Source organism: Petromyzon marinus, chromosome 62 (assembly GCF_048934315.1).
Source record: "Petromyzon marinus isolate PM22_M1 ecotype Great Lakes invasive population chromosome 62, UKy_Petmar_22M1.pri1.0, whole genome shotgun sequence".
NCBI lineage: Eukaryota > Metazoa > Chordata > Hyperoartia > Petromyzontiformes > Petromyzontidae > Petromyzon > Petromyzon marinus.
The window spans coordinates 1,812,986-1,828,134 of record NC_133728.1 but is presented as its reverse complement, the minus strand read 5'-3'; the positions used below and the strand labels follow the sequence as shown (position 1 = coordinate 1,828,134).

The 15,149-nt window shown below is 48.9% G+C and overlaps 1 protein-coding gene across 1 annotated transcript; it reads left to right on the top strand.

Moving 5' to 3' along the window:
* The first annotated feature begins 2,778 nt into the window (after nt 1–2,778).
* Nucleotides 2,779–15,148, top strand: MRPL39 (mitochondrial ribosomal protein L39). The gene is made up of 10 exons (XM_032977155.2): nt 2,779–2,991; nt 6,350–6,568; nt 6,825–6,964; nt 7,875–7,974; nt 10,112–10,179; nt 11,065–11,177; nt 11,829–11,894; nt 12,579–12,768; nt 13,948–13,995; nt 14,680–15,148. The coding sequence occupies exons 1-10, from the start codon at nt 2,958–2,960 to the stop codon at nt 14,806–14,808; spliced, it is 1,107 nt and encodes a 368-aa protein (XP_032833046.2). The 5' UTR covers nt 2,779–2,957; the 3' UTR covers nt 14,809–15,148.
* The last annotated feature ends 1 nt before the right edge of the window (nt 15,149 follows it).

The following is a 15,149-nucleotide window of genomic DNA, read 5'->3' as shown; positions in this document are numbered from 1 at the left end:
AGCTTCAACGAAAGTAAAGCAACATGGCTGGGTGAGTGGCTGGGTGAGTGAGTGGGTGGCTGGGTGAGTGAGTGAGTTAGTGGCTGGGTGAGTGAGTGGGTGGTGGCATAATGAGTGGGTGGCTGGGTGAGTGAGTGTCTGAGTGGGTGGCTGGGTGAGTGAGTGAGTGGGTGGCGGGGCGAGTGAGTGGGTGGCTGGGTGAGTAGATGGGTGAGTGGCTGGGTGAGTGGGTGAGTAAGTCGGCCCTAGGCACAGTGCCTACTGTGGACTACTGGATAATGGGTACGTGAGCGGGTAAATTGGTGGCTCGGTCAGTGAGTGGGTGGCTGGGTGAGTGGGTGGCCAGGTGAGTGAGTGGGTAGCGGGGTGAGTGAGTGGGTAAGTTGGTGGCTCGGTGAATGAGTGGGTGGCTGGGTAAGTGAGTGGGTGACTGGGTGAGTGAGTGGCGGGGTGAGTGGGTGGCTGAGTGAGTAAGTGGGTGAGTGGGTGGCTGGGTGAGTGAGTGGGTGGCGGGGTGAGTGAGTGGGTAAGTTGGTGGCTCGGTGAGTGAGTGGGTGGCTAGGTGAGTGGGTAGCTGGGTGAGTGAGTGGGTGGCTAAGTGAGTGGGTGGGTGAGTGGGTGGCTGGGCGAATGGGTGAGTGGCTGGGGGAGTGAGTGAGTGGCTGGGTGAGTGAGTGAGTGGTTGGCTGGGTGAGTGGGTGAGTGGGTGGATGAGTGAGTGGTTGGGCGGCTGGGTGAGTGGGTGAGTGAGTGGCTGGATGAGTGAGTGGTTGGGTGGCTGGGTGAGTGAGTGGGCGAGTGAGTGGGTGGCTGGGTGAGTGAGTATGCCCTAGGCACAGTGCCTACTGTGGCCTATTGAATACAGATAATGCGGCCCTGCAGTGGGGTAGTGGTTTGCGCACTTCACTATAAACCCGGCGCTCAGTGGTTCGATTCCGGGCCACGGCTCACCATCACTATCGATGGTGAGCGTGATCTGAGCTTCTGGAAACCTGCCATGCATGGTAACGTGATGGTTTTGATTGGAGTCTCAAGAGGTTGTTTCTCCATGGTAGGAGAAACAGTTTTGCGGATAGTACAATCCGAGTATCCATTAATCTTAAGGGCCAGGCGTACGTGTTTCAATTCACTGGCCAGGTGGTGTTTGTCAGAGATGCAATGGGCTCTATGGTGTAGTGTTTTGATGAGGGAATTCTTCTGTGCCGAATGGTGGTGGGAATCAGGCTTCAGATACGAGTCTGTGTGGATGCTCTTCCTGTAGACAGAATGTCCCAAAGAGCCATTGGACCTCCTCTCAAACAGAACATCCAAGAATGGTAGCTTGCCATCCTTCTCCACTTCCATGGTGAATTTGATGGATGGGTGTATGGAGTTAATGTGGTCGAGAAATTGGTTCAATGCTGGTAGGCCATGTGGCCAAATGACAAAAGTATCATCCACATATCTCTTCCACAGGGAGGGATGTAGGGTGAATGTTTGGATGGCGTCTATTTCAAATTTCTCTATGAAAACATTCGCTATCACTGGTGACAAGGGGGGACCCATGGGAGTACCCTCATTTTGTTTGTAGAAAGTACCATTCCAGGTGAAGTACGCGTTGGTGAGGCAATGCCTAACCTGTGCAGGGACATCAGGGTTTAATCCATGTTGGACTAAGTCTTCAATTATTGCGATGGTGTCAGGTACTGGAACCTTGGTGAATAGAGAGACCACATCAAAGCTGATGAGGACATCATCAGGGGACAGTGAAATGTCCTTGATTAGAGAGACCAAATGAGTTGAATTAAGAACTGCAGAAGTGGTCTTGCCAGTACAGGGAAGCAAAGTATCCGATAGGAAACGGGCGAGTTTGTAGGTAGGTGAGTTGATTGTGGACACAATGGGCCGCAGAGGGGTACCATCTTTATGGATCTTGGGAAGACCATAGAATCTGGATGGTCTTGCAGCCGAGAGGGTTTTAGGGAGAGACATTTGACTGGTTCGATTAGTTGGTTTTTGTAGTTAGGCTGTTAGTCGGATCTCTATTGATTTTGGAGTAGATGCCATCGTTGAGTAGGTCTTGGATTTTTTTGTTGTATGTGGTTTTATCCATAATGACTGTGGCATTGCCCTTGTCGGCTGAGAGGATGACTATGTCATCCCTCTTTTTCAAATTTGCGAGTTCAGAGCGCTCGTCTTTGCTAATGTTGCTAATGGGTTTCTTAGCATTCTTGAGGATAGTGGCAATCTCAGCTCTAGCAACGTTTGTTTGGATGTGTCCCAAGCCTTTGAGGGCCACATCGACCTGGGAGAATATATCCTCCACTGGGATATGTTTAGGGGTAACTGCGAAATTCAACCCTTTAGCTACTAGCGATTTTAGATTGTCAGAAATTGGGATGGTACTCTGATTGATAACAATCTTGTTGACATCTAACACTTTACTGGGTGGTTCTGGTTTTTTCTTTGATAGGAGGTTGAATTAAGTGATCAAGTTAGCTTTACATTTGGTTGGCAATGAATTAGCAGAGGAGGCTGTCATATTGTCAACACGATCCCAATCAGAAGGGGACATGTGTTGCGATCGAAACGTCGTTCGTTTTTTGCTTTTATTATTTTCAATGTATTTTTTATTTTATTTGTACTATTTTTATCGTGGGTTTTTGCTTATATTATTTCAATTTTTAAAATGTATTATTTTTCTACGTGACTTTACCGAAAGAACCAAGAATATAAAAAAACAATTATACTGTACATACAATTGTAAACTATTTCTTTTTTAAATCGCGTTTTGTCTTTTCGACCGCCGCGGCCGCCGTAGTGACCTTGGTACAGTGCGCGCACTGCGCTCACATGTCGAATCGTCGGCTCTGTCACTTGGCAACGTTTTAACTTTAAAAGTCTTAACTTTAAAAGTCTTTATTTTGTGTAGGGGTGTTTTTAAATTTAGTTTAAATTCCACATCGTCCCGCCTCGTCATGGCCTCGGCAATTCCTCGCATCGTCACCAAACGTGAGTTTTATATCATATTTTATTTTTTTCTTGAATACAATTTTAAGGCAAGCTTAAGAATATTTAAGCGAAAATTTCTCACAGGACGAATAGTGTTTTTAACCTTTCTGCCAATAAAACAGGCGCTGTGTTAAGACGTTTCAAACACCAAACATAAACCCCTTTTGGAAGGAATCAAGCGCTGCGTTAAGCACACGCAGCGCTTGTGGTGAACGTGCAATCAAAACGCGTGCTCCGCTAATATAAGCATTGCCTTTGAGGCTGACAGGTCTGCACCAGACTTTTACGAACTCGAAATCGCGATAATTGCCGCACGACGGCCACAGATAAGCCATGCAGCGGTGTATCGAAACTGGCTGATGATGGTGAAGTATTACTACAATAACTTGTCTCTGTGAATGTGTATGCTCTGACTTTAACATAGCTATTTCTCTTTAAAGTTTTCGTGACTGCAAGGATTCATCTTCTTTGGTTCTTTCGGTAAAGTCACGTAGAATGAGAATAAAATAATAAATTGATAAAATAACACAATAATATTCTCACGACGTTTCGGCCACAACACAAGCGGCCTTCATCAGGTGAAAGGACGAGACTGTCCTCCAGACAGCGCTGTCCTCCAGTCTCGTCCCTTCACCTGATGAAGGCCGCTTGTGTTGTGGCCGAAACGTCGTGAGAATATTATTGTGTTATTTTATTTTATCAATTTATTATTTTATTCTCATTCTACGTGACTTTACCGAAAGAACCAAAGAAGATACTACAATAACGTCAAACACCGTGGTATTGATCGTTGTACCTTTAAACAAAAAAAACCCCGATATAAGTAACGTATCTGTCCACCCCTTATCAGTGCCCTACCTTATTACAGACCAGTTCAGATCTTGTTGGTCACCCCGTGCCGCTTATAAATCTCAACGTGTATCCTATACACTACACTATACACTACTATACACTACACTATACACTACACTATACACTACTATACACTACACTATACACTAGCATACACTACACTGTACACTAGTATACACTACACTATACACTACTATACACTACACTATACACTACTATACACTACACTATACACTAGCATACACTACACTATACACTAGCATACACTACACTATACACTACTATACACTACACTATACACTTGCATACACTACACTATACACTAGCATACACTACACTGTACACTAGTATACACTACACTATACACTACTATACACTACACTATACACTAGCATACACTACACTGTACACTAGTATACACTACACTATACACTACTATACACTACACTATACACTACACTATACACTACACTATACACTAGCATACACTACACTGTACACTAGTATACACTACACTATACACTACACTATACACTACTATACACTACACTATACACTAGCATACACTGCACTGTACACTAGTATACACTACACTATACACTACTATACACTAGCATACACTACACTGTACACTAGTATACACTACACTATACACTACTATACACTACACTATACACTACTATACACTACACTATACACTACACTATACACTACTATACACTAGCATACACTACACTGTACACTAGTATACACTACACTGTACACTAGTATACACTACACTATACACTACTATACGCTACAATATACACTACACTATACACTACTATACACTACACTATACACTAGCATACACTACACTGTACACTACTATACACTACACTATACACTACTATACACTACACTATACACTAGCATACACTACACTGTACACTAGTATACTATACACTACTGTACACTACTATACACTACACTATACACTACTATACACTACACTATACACTACTATACACTAGCATACACTACACTGTACACTAGTATACACTACACTATACACTACTATACACTACACTATACACTACACTATACACTACTATACACTACACTATACACTAACATCCACTATACACTACTATACACTACACTATACACTACACTATACACTACTACAAACCTGTCAACCCCTTATCAGTGCCCTACCTAATTACAGGACAATTCAGACCTTATTGGTCACCCCGTGCCCTTATAAATCTCAACCTTCATCCTACAAAGTCCCATCACAAGAGAGAAACACAAATAGACACTTTTTTTGCCCGTATTGAAACGGCCATACGCCGTATGGACATGAAAACTCGATTTCCCCGTACAATAATACGGGAAAACCCGAATGGGTTGACGGTTACGTAAATAAAATTACTCTTCCTAAATGTAGTGGCCATGTGAATCACTAGGCTTGTTTACGACGATGATTCGCGTGTTATAGCAGGCGCTTGCTTGAATGCCTCAGCAACTCAAAAGCGTCGTACGTGTGTGTATCTACATGCATGTGTATAGTGGGAGCGGTAGTGTGGAGGTTAGCGAAATTCGCTACGAACCTGGAGTCTATGGGCAGTGTGAGTCTACGGGCAGTGCTGAGTCTATGTATGGTGCATGGTTGAGTCTATGGTGCAGTGTTGAGTCTGTGGTGCAGGGTTGAGTCTGTGGTGCAGTGTGAGTCTACGGGCAGTGTTGAGTCTATGTATGGTGCATGGTTGAGTCTATGGTGCAGTGTTGAGTCTTTGGTGCAGGGTTGAGTCTGGTGCAGTGCTGAGTCTATGGTGTAATGTGAGTCTACGGGCAGTGCTGAGTCTATGGTGCATGGCTGAGTCTATGGTGCAGTGTTGAGTCTGTGGTGAAGGGTTGAGTCTATGGTGCAGTTCTGAGTGTATGGTGCAGTGTGAGTCTACGGGCAGTGCTGAGTCTATGGTGCATGGTTGAGTCTATGGTGCATTGTTGACTCTGTGGTGAAGGGTTGAGTCTATGGTGCAGTGCTGAGTCTATGGTGCAGTGTTGAGTCTATGGTGCAGTGTTGAGTCTATGGTGCAGTGTTGAGTCTATGGTGCAGTGCTGAGTCTGTGGTGCAGGGTTGAGTCTATGGTGCAGTGCTGAATCTATGGTGCATGGTTGAGTCTATGGTGCAGTGTTGAGTCTGTGGTGCAGGGTTGAGTCTGTGGTGAAGGGTTGAGTCTATGGTACAGTGCTGAGTCTATGGTGCAGTGTGAGTCTACAGGCAGTGCTGAGTCTATGGTGCAGTGTTGAGTCTATGGTGCAGTGTTGATTCTATGGGCAGTGTTGAGTCTGTGGTGAAGGGTTGAGTCTATGGTGCAGTGTTGAGTCTGTGGTGCAGGGTTGAGTCTATGGTGCAGTGCTGAGTCTATGGGGAGTGTTGTGTATATGTATGTTGAACTTTTCTCGCACCGGACGTAGCCAACCGTGCTTAATCGGAGGTTGTCCCTTGTCGCTGTCCCAGGGCTGCTCTCCACGGCCGCGTCTGCGGCGCCATGCGTGGCCGCAGCCTCCGTGGCCACCGCGGGCCGCCGTGTGGCGCTCTTCGAGGCCGAGCGACGGCGGCAGCTGGAGCTGCTGATACGCATCGAGAAGGTGGAGCTGAAGCACATGGGGCCCGGGCAGCGCGGGGCCACCCTCGTCATGAACCGCGGCCTCTCCACGCCCTACAACTGCGCCCAGCGTGAGGATCGACCGGAGCCGCACGTGGCTTGCATGCTCGACGCGATTAAGTTCCTCCTACGCATGTGTGCATGTTAAACTTCTCTCGCGCGGGACGTAACCAACCGCGCTAATCGGAGGTGCGGGAGGTTGCCTTTGCGTCGATTGCTTCGGCCCTGGCGGCATCTCAGCCGACGCGACCTTAGACTCTGCCGCACGCTTTCCCCCCGGCCACCTTCCCCCCCCACCCCCGCCCGCCTTCCCCCGGCACCCTCCAGATCTGAGCGAGTGGTTCCAGACGCGCTCCGTGCTCGCGAGCATCGACGGCGAGCTCTACGACATGTACCGCCCGCTGGAGTGTGGCGGGCCCATCACCTTCCTCACCTTCAAAGACACGGACGCCACGCCCGTCAACGAGGTCTGTCCCGCGCGGCCGTGCTCCCCTGCCAAGAACTCCTTCCCCTCCTGCTCGCTCCCGTTTTGTTCGAAAGTATCGGGGTGGGGGAACCTACTACAGCCCCCCGCCCGCCCCCCCACGAGGCCCGACCGCCACCGCTGCCAAACCTCCAATTTCCCGCAACTCTAATTAGCACGGTTGGCTACGTACGGTGTTGCAAAAGAAGTTCAAACGGCCCGCAGACAATGAGATCCGTCCGCCACTGTGCGAGCGTTCTTAGCCGCGCTAGTCGGGCAACGAAGGGGGCGAATGCTTCCGACCCGGCGGCAACGGCGCAGTTTTCTGATTTTTAATTCCACGCGCAGCCAGCTGTTGTCTCTTCAAGGGGTGCTGGCCGCAAAGGCAACGCGTGCGGTGCTCGCGTGATCGGACTGGCACGCCATCCACGTACGTACGCACATATGTTGAACTTGTTTCGCACGGTACCTAGCCAACCGCGCTAATCGAAGATGCGAATTAACGAATAGGTCATCCACCACTGAGTCTGTGAGTTTGGTACCCAAATCCTGTGTTGTTCACTAACAAACTCAATTTTCTTAACATTAACACGATTTATACCCATGTTAGTGGTTTCTGGTAGAGAGGTGCGCAGAAAATGGTTGTATTTTTGGATTATCCGTGATTTTGAATTATCCGTGTCCGTCCTCCCCCTCATTAGCGCGGATAATCGAGAGTCTGCTGTGAGTGTGCATGTTGAACTTCTTTCGCACCCTACGTAGCCAACCACGCTAATTGGAGATGCTCGCTGCAGCACATGCCCCGGACAGTATGATAAGTCCACACTTGGGAGTATTTTTGCCTTTCTGTTGTCTGTGTGGCCACGTGTCTGATTGTGTCGCGTGCGCGCTCCCTCGCCCGGCCTGTTGCGTAGGCCTACTGGCGTTCCTGTGCCCTCATGCTGGGCTCGGCCCTCAGCAGATCCTTCAAGGAGGAGTTCCCCATTGAGCTGATCGGCTCCCCCGAGGTTCCAGGTGAGGTTCCACTCCAGCCCCAAGCGCCGGGAGCGCTGTTCCTTTCAGTAACTTGAGTCATTCGAAGTTCTGGCATGGCAGCGGTAATTCCAATAGCCACGATCAGTCCACTGCCGGACGCGTTCCTGTCCTATACCTTGCACTGCGATCGTTATATTGTATTGTTTGGTGTTGTAACTTTTTGACCCGCCCCTACTGGATTCCTCTAGTCTGTGAAAAAGAGCTTCATAGCTCATCGGAATTATCCGGGATAAATGAAGGTTCCGATACTGGACATCTGTGAAAAAGAGCTTTTTGGCTGATCAGATTTCTCCAGGATAAGTCAAGATTCTGATTCAGCTGCAGTGTTCACAATAGCAGCGGCAACAGCCATGCTCAATCCACTGCTGGATGTAACTCGCCGCAGCAGCATGGGCTTTCCTCGGGTTTGACTGGGTTCTCGTACGGTCTGTTCTCCTGTAGTGTCGCATGTTTTCATAACGTGAATTTGATGTACTGCATCAAAACCACACCACCACTTCCAATAACCCAATTCTTAATTTCATGTTATTACCATGATGCTATGCACAAATTTCTAATTGCTATATGATTCTCATTAAGATAAGGTAACACAATTCATGTTTTAGGGAACACATGTTTTGTATGACGTGGATGCGAATTGGATATAACGCGATCGAGTAAACGTAACTTAAGTGGCGTGAGTAGGAATAAGCGGTCGTGCGGGAGCCTCGGTGAAGCATGATCATCTCACAAGGCGGTGGGATACTGTTGGATGCTTCTAGACGCTACCCACGCACCTCAGTTTTTGTCGTATAACGAGGGTGGGAATTGGATATAACGCGAACGGAACTTCGTCGTGTGAGTAGGAATTAGCGGTTTGTAATGGCTGCCTCGGCGTGGCATCATCATCGCACGCGGCGGTGGGATGCTGCTAGATGCTTCTAGACGCTACCCATGCGTCTCAGTCTTTGCTCTGCCTGCGTACGCATCTCACGTGTGCTTTACCCTATATTCTATACTTACTACCGCCACGTTACAGGAGAATACGGGCGCATTGCCACGAACGGGGTGACTTGAATTTTGATTTAAAGCTTTCGCGACTGCAGTAATTCATATTCTTAGCTCTTTCGGTAAAGTCACGTTGAAGGGAAGCAATAAAATAATAAAATATATATAAAACAATTAAAAAAATCTCACGACGTTTCGACCATAACACAAACGGTCGTCATCGGGTGTGACTTGAGTTTGAGCTACGAGGTTCGCACTCGAGTTGGCCGTGAAAACGGACCGCGCTGCAGTTTCGCCTCGCGGAACGCCGTGAATTCCCACCCCCCCCCCCGTCCCACACAGCAATCCGGGCCTGGGCAGAAAAAACGTCGCCAAATGGGTTACGATTTTTTAAAAAATAAAATAAGTAATAATAATAATAGTAGTACAGGTGATCATCGATTATCCGGCTGCTTCCAACGTTATCCGGCAGTCCCAGGCCGATCCGGCGAACCCGGCAAAACCGCTCCAAAGGCTGTAATCAGTCCGGCGATCGGCACGGTGCTCGTGACAAAAACAATAGCTATACTTGATTTCACTGCCAAATGTATATATACGGTACATTATACACTACATGCACGTATATATACATCACCCCATGCAGAGTCTTCCAGATTGGAGTGGTAAGTATGGTTGAGTATATAAAGTAACTTTTTAAAGTAGGATATTTGTTTTTGTCTAGTTGTATGTTTATTTATGCCAAGTTCATAAAAAACGAAAACACATACACAACACCTCAAAACACAATGTCATGCAAGAATGTGAAATAATAAGCTATTTTAAATAATGATTATTTGCGAGTATCCGGCGTTTTTGAAAATCCAGCACCCCCGAAGCCGAATAATCGATGATCTTCTGTAGTAGTAATAATAATAACAACAATGTTGTAGGCGGTGGGGAGATGTTAAGTTTAAACGTCTATTAAGTTAACCTTCAACGTTCAAATTAAAAGACAATTTTCACCGACGCGTTCTTGACCCCCCCCCTGCGCGCGCCGATTGCTTGCGGTTGCATCCTGACACCGACGCCGCCGCTGCCCTGGTGCCCTGCTGCTGTGGTGGTGCCCTGCTGCCCCTGCGCTGTCTCCCAGTCATATCCGGAGCCTTCTGCTACGACGTTCTGCTCGACGCCAAACTCGACGCCTGGGTCCCGTCGGAGGTGAAGTGTCTCAAATCTATTTTTACTTTTTTCGTGTTACTTTACCGGGTAAGGCCCGCTGAGCTGTATAGCTCTTTTTCAGAAGAAGAGATACATGCGGAGCGAAACTCCCATTAATTAACGGTCATTAATTGGTGGTTAACACCTTCATATATAAAGGACCGCAGAGCTTGGAGGGGAATTTTTTGCCCCTGTAGCCACGAGTCGTATCTCGGCTGGATACGGCCCCATCGGCCATAAGGTCCCTTGGTCTAGATCAGTGGTTCTTAACCTTTACTGCAGCCTTTTGTACCCCTTTGGTTCTCGTTCGTAAAAAAAAAAATGACGTTAATAAATACATAAGGGTTTGATGACACAAATTCATACTCTTAGCTCTTTCGGTAAAGTCATGTTGAAGGGAAACAATAAAATAATAAAATATATATAAAACAATAAAAATTCTCACGACGTTTCGACCATAACACAAACGGTCGTCATCAGGTGTGACTTTACCGAAAGAGCTAAGAGTATGAATTACTGCAGTCACGAAAGCTTTAAATCAAGACACAAATTCAGTTGTGCTACTTACGAGCCCGTGGCTTAATTTGTGTTTTCCATGATTTATCTTCTAAAAAAACGTGGCAATGTCTCACTACCCCCAGAAAGGGCATCTTGCACCCCCAGAGGGTTCATGCACCCTAGGTTAAGAACCAATGGTCTAGGTGATGACGATTATGATGATGATGATAATGACGACAAAGACAACGATTTTGATGATGATGACGATTATGATGTTGATGATGATGATAACGAAATTGATGACTAAAATTGTGATGATGATAAAGATGGGGATTATGACGAAAGCGACGATGATGATGACGATAACGATAATGTTTGCGATTCCAGGATAATCTTCGCTCCATCACACGCGAGGTCCACCTGCTCCTCAAGGAGAACCTGCCCTTCGAGCGCCTCTCCGTTGACGCCAGCGTCGCCCTCGACATGTTCAGCGACAGCAGGTGAGGCGTCACGGTTACCCGCTCACACGCACTCCCCGTTAACACCAGCGTCACCATCGACATGTTCAGCGACAGCAGGTGAGGCGTCACGGTTACCCGCTCACACACACTCCCCGTTAACACCAGCGTCACCATCGACATGTTCAGCGACAGCGGGTGAGGCGTCATGGTTACCCGCTCACACACACTCCCCGTTAACACCAGCGTCACCATCGACATGTTCAGCGACAGTGAGTGAGGCGTCATGGTTACCCGCTCACACACACCCCCCGTTAACACCAGCGTCACCATCGACATGTTCAGCGACAGTGAGTGAGGCGTCACGGTTACCCGCTCACACACACCCCCCGTTAACACCAGCATCACCATCGACATGTTCAGCGACAGTGAGTGAGGCGTCACGGTTACCCGCTCACACACACTCCCCGTTAACACCAGCATCACCATCGACAAGTTCAGCGACAGTGGGTGAGGCGTCACAAAGACAATGAACCACCCCATCCCGTATAGCCCTTAACAGACTTGTAGCCCTTAACAGACTTGTTGGGGCAAGTGTCGTCAGCGAGTAGCAGCACCGACGTAGGCCGGGCACTGTGGCACGCGAGTCAACCCGGGGTGCCACCCTCACGGTCTGCGTGTTCCCGTCTCTAGGCCTAAGGTGGCTGCGATCGAAGAGAAGGCCTCGAAGAACGCAGAGCGGAAAGTCACCCTCTACAAGTACGTCCAACGGCGCACGATAATCGTACGCCTCCGATGAGCACGGTTGGCTACGTGCGGTGCGAAAGAAGTTCAACATACACACAACCTTACATGCGTTACGGTAACGGTGAGGATCCAGAGGTCACCGGTTCTGTTTATTTCCTGGCTTTCCATACACGGCGCATCAGGATCTCCGGATGAAATGTGCCTTACAACTGTGAATTATGAATATTGATACGCGAGCAAATGTGACCAAATGTGCAGGTGCACAGTGGTGGCTGTGTGTTCCATCCTTATGGACCGTTGAGTCTTCTTTGAAACTTAACGTTGTGTACGTTTAGAAATCTGTCCCGTGCCCATCACACACAATACCCACCCACACACCGACCCACACACAACCCCACCCCACGCCACCCACCCTACTCTATCCCACCCGACCCACCCACCCAACCCAACCCACTCGCCCAACCCCACCGTACCTTACCCTACCCACCCTACCCCACCCTACTCCACCCTACCCCACCCTATCCCACCATACCCCACCCACCCACTTGATCCCACCCTACCCTCCCCTACCCAACCGACTCCACCTGACCCTGCCCAACCCACCCATCTGACCCCACCCACCTGACCCCACCCACCTGACCCCACCCTACCCACCCTACCCACCCACCCGACCCACCTTCCTTACATCATTCCCAGGCTCGGGGACTTTGTGGAAGTCAGTGACGGGCCGCACATCCCGCGTACCGGCTTCTGCTTCCACTACGACGTCACTGCCGCCCACGCGCTCAGCCCCCCGGCGGCCGGGGCGGCACCGCAGCCGGACGCGGCGGCACCCGCGGGGAGCTTGCGGAGGTTCCAGGGAGTCTCCCTGCCCTGGCCACTCAAGGTGGGTGCCAGCTTGCTGGCTGTTGTCTTGGTGTGTTCTCGGACTGCTGCTGTTGTTGTTGTTGGCACCGGGGCGGGTGGGGAGCTTGCGGAGGTCCCAGGGAGTCTCCCTCCCCTGTATAAGGGCGCCAGGGTGGTTAAGAGATGTTAACTACCTCGCCCGGTAGACAGGAGGTCATGGGCTTGATCCCGACCCTGACGCCTGCTGTATATTTGGAGTTCGCGTGTCTCTCTCTCTCCGCGATGGTCGCGTGGATTTTTATCCGGTCCCACGGCTTTTCCCTCCAGATTTATAAAATCAACATCACGTGTTTAGAGTGTTTGGCTTCTATAAATTTCCACGTGGTACGCAACTTAGTTGAGCTATCATTTATGATCGCCAGATCGCTTCTGAAAAATAGCTACGTAGCTCGGTGAGCTTTACCTGGTAAAATAAAAAAATCGTTTAAATAGTAATATGGCTGTGTTGCCTTGGTGTGGTCTCAGAATGTTGTTGTGGTTGTTGTTATTTTCTGCCTTGCCCCAAGCTTGGATTTCGTGTTAACAAATCGGCAGAAATTTGTGTACTTATGCAATTTGTACTCATACTTTCTACATATTTATTTGGAGTTACTTTTTTCTATTTTGAACTCCTATCGTTTTTTTGATTGCTGTTGGAACTTGCTGATCGCGTGCCCCTACTGGACATCTGAGCTTTATAGCTCATCGGATTCCTCCTCCTGCAGCATAAATGAAGATTCTGACTCTTGAGTAAGAAAGGCCGTGAGTCTTTTGGAGATCAAACCCCATGTCTTGGTGTCTCAGGTGGGTTCATATTTGGCCGTGCCGGAGACCCTGATCAAGAACTGAGATGAGTTCATGCCCTGGATCAGGGTGTCCTCTCTGTTTCTCAAGATAACCCTAATGGCTACGTCAGAGCCACTGATCTAGAACTGAGATCCCGAGTTTGAGCCCTGGGTGGATTTGTTTAACGGCTTCATGGTGGCCATGTCTCTTTAAAGTGGTTCATAATGGCCATGTCAGAGACACTGACCTGACCCAGCACTGCTGAGATCCTGGGTGTGGATTGGAGCTTTGTTCACTCATATAGCCACAGGGCAAATCAGTGTTGTTATTATTACTGTAACGGTGAATTTATTTGGGGGAGTGACTTTGGTGACATGTTAATTTGCGTTCACAGACCCATCACGTTATCTGGAGCCGTCTCGTAGCAAGGTCTCGTAAACTGGTACGTCACAAAATAACTATTCCACCAACGTCGTCGTCAGACATGGTCATCCACTGCTGGATGAAGGCCCCCCCCCCCCGCCCCCTCCCGCACGTCGTCGCCATCTTTCATGACCTTGCGATGCAACGATCCCCTCTGGCTCCCTCTCCCGCATTCAACTTCGGATGCCACTTCGCCCCCACCGGTGTTGCCCTTGACCGGGAATTGAACGCGGATGATGGGGCTCGTAGCGCAGTGCGCTAACCGTTACATACCACTCGTGTCCTTTACGAAAAGAAAGCATGAATCGCAAGACTCTTTTTTTTTGCTCCTACGTTTGGATGTTTTGCCAATTGATCCCCGTGAACTCCGGTCATCCTCGCAGCAGCAACGGCTTTTGGCTCGCCCATCGAACAGAGACGGTGGTCACTGCATCGCGTGGCGTTTTCAGATGCGCTTCTGCGCGCCGTCTGGAACCGCTCTTCCTATATTAGGAAGCCACTGGGAGCTACGCTGCACTTTTAAATCGTCTAGATTGAAATCCCGCACGTAGCCAACTGTGGTGCGGTGGGGAAGGACAACAAACGAAACGCAAAAAGCTGTTTCAAAGAAACGGGTTTTCAATCTAGATTATGGCGTGAATGCCAACTTGTTAAAAAAAATATCACGCTCGCCTATAATTTTTTTTATTTTTTTCTGTCGAAGGTGACGGAGGGCAGGAAGGAAGCTGAAGAAGTCGCCGTCGCTTCCTCGCCAGCGGAGCCCTCGACTGCGGAGCCCTCGACTGCTGCCACGCCCACCACGAGCACCACGACCACGACTGCTGCTGCATGAGAACCCGCAGCTCCGAGTCGACGGTTCACATCTCCCTTAAAAACGAGTTCATGACCCAATAAAAAAAAAACACTTCAATCCGCCCACGGAGCAGCTCATCGTGAGATTGCGCACGTGTGGGTGACGTGGTCGGGGTGGGTGGTGGGGGAGGAGACGGGCGCTTGGGATATCACCTCCCCCACCCCCCTTCAGGGGATAGACGGGAGTTGGCTTCCCCGCGGGATTGTTCCCGACGACGATCTCGTTTGGCGCGTGCAGGCTCTACCGCCCCACCCTTGTGCCTCCTCCATTGTTGTTCCCCCCTCCTCCGTATATATAAAAAACAAACACTGAAACTCCTG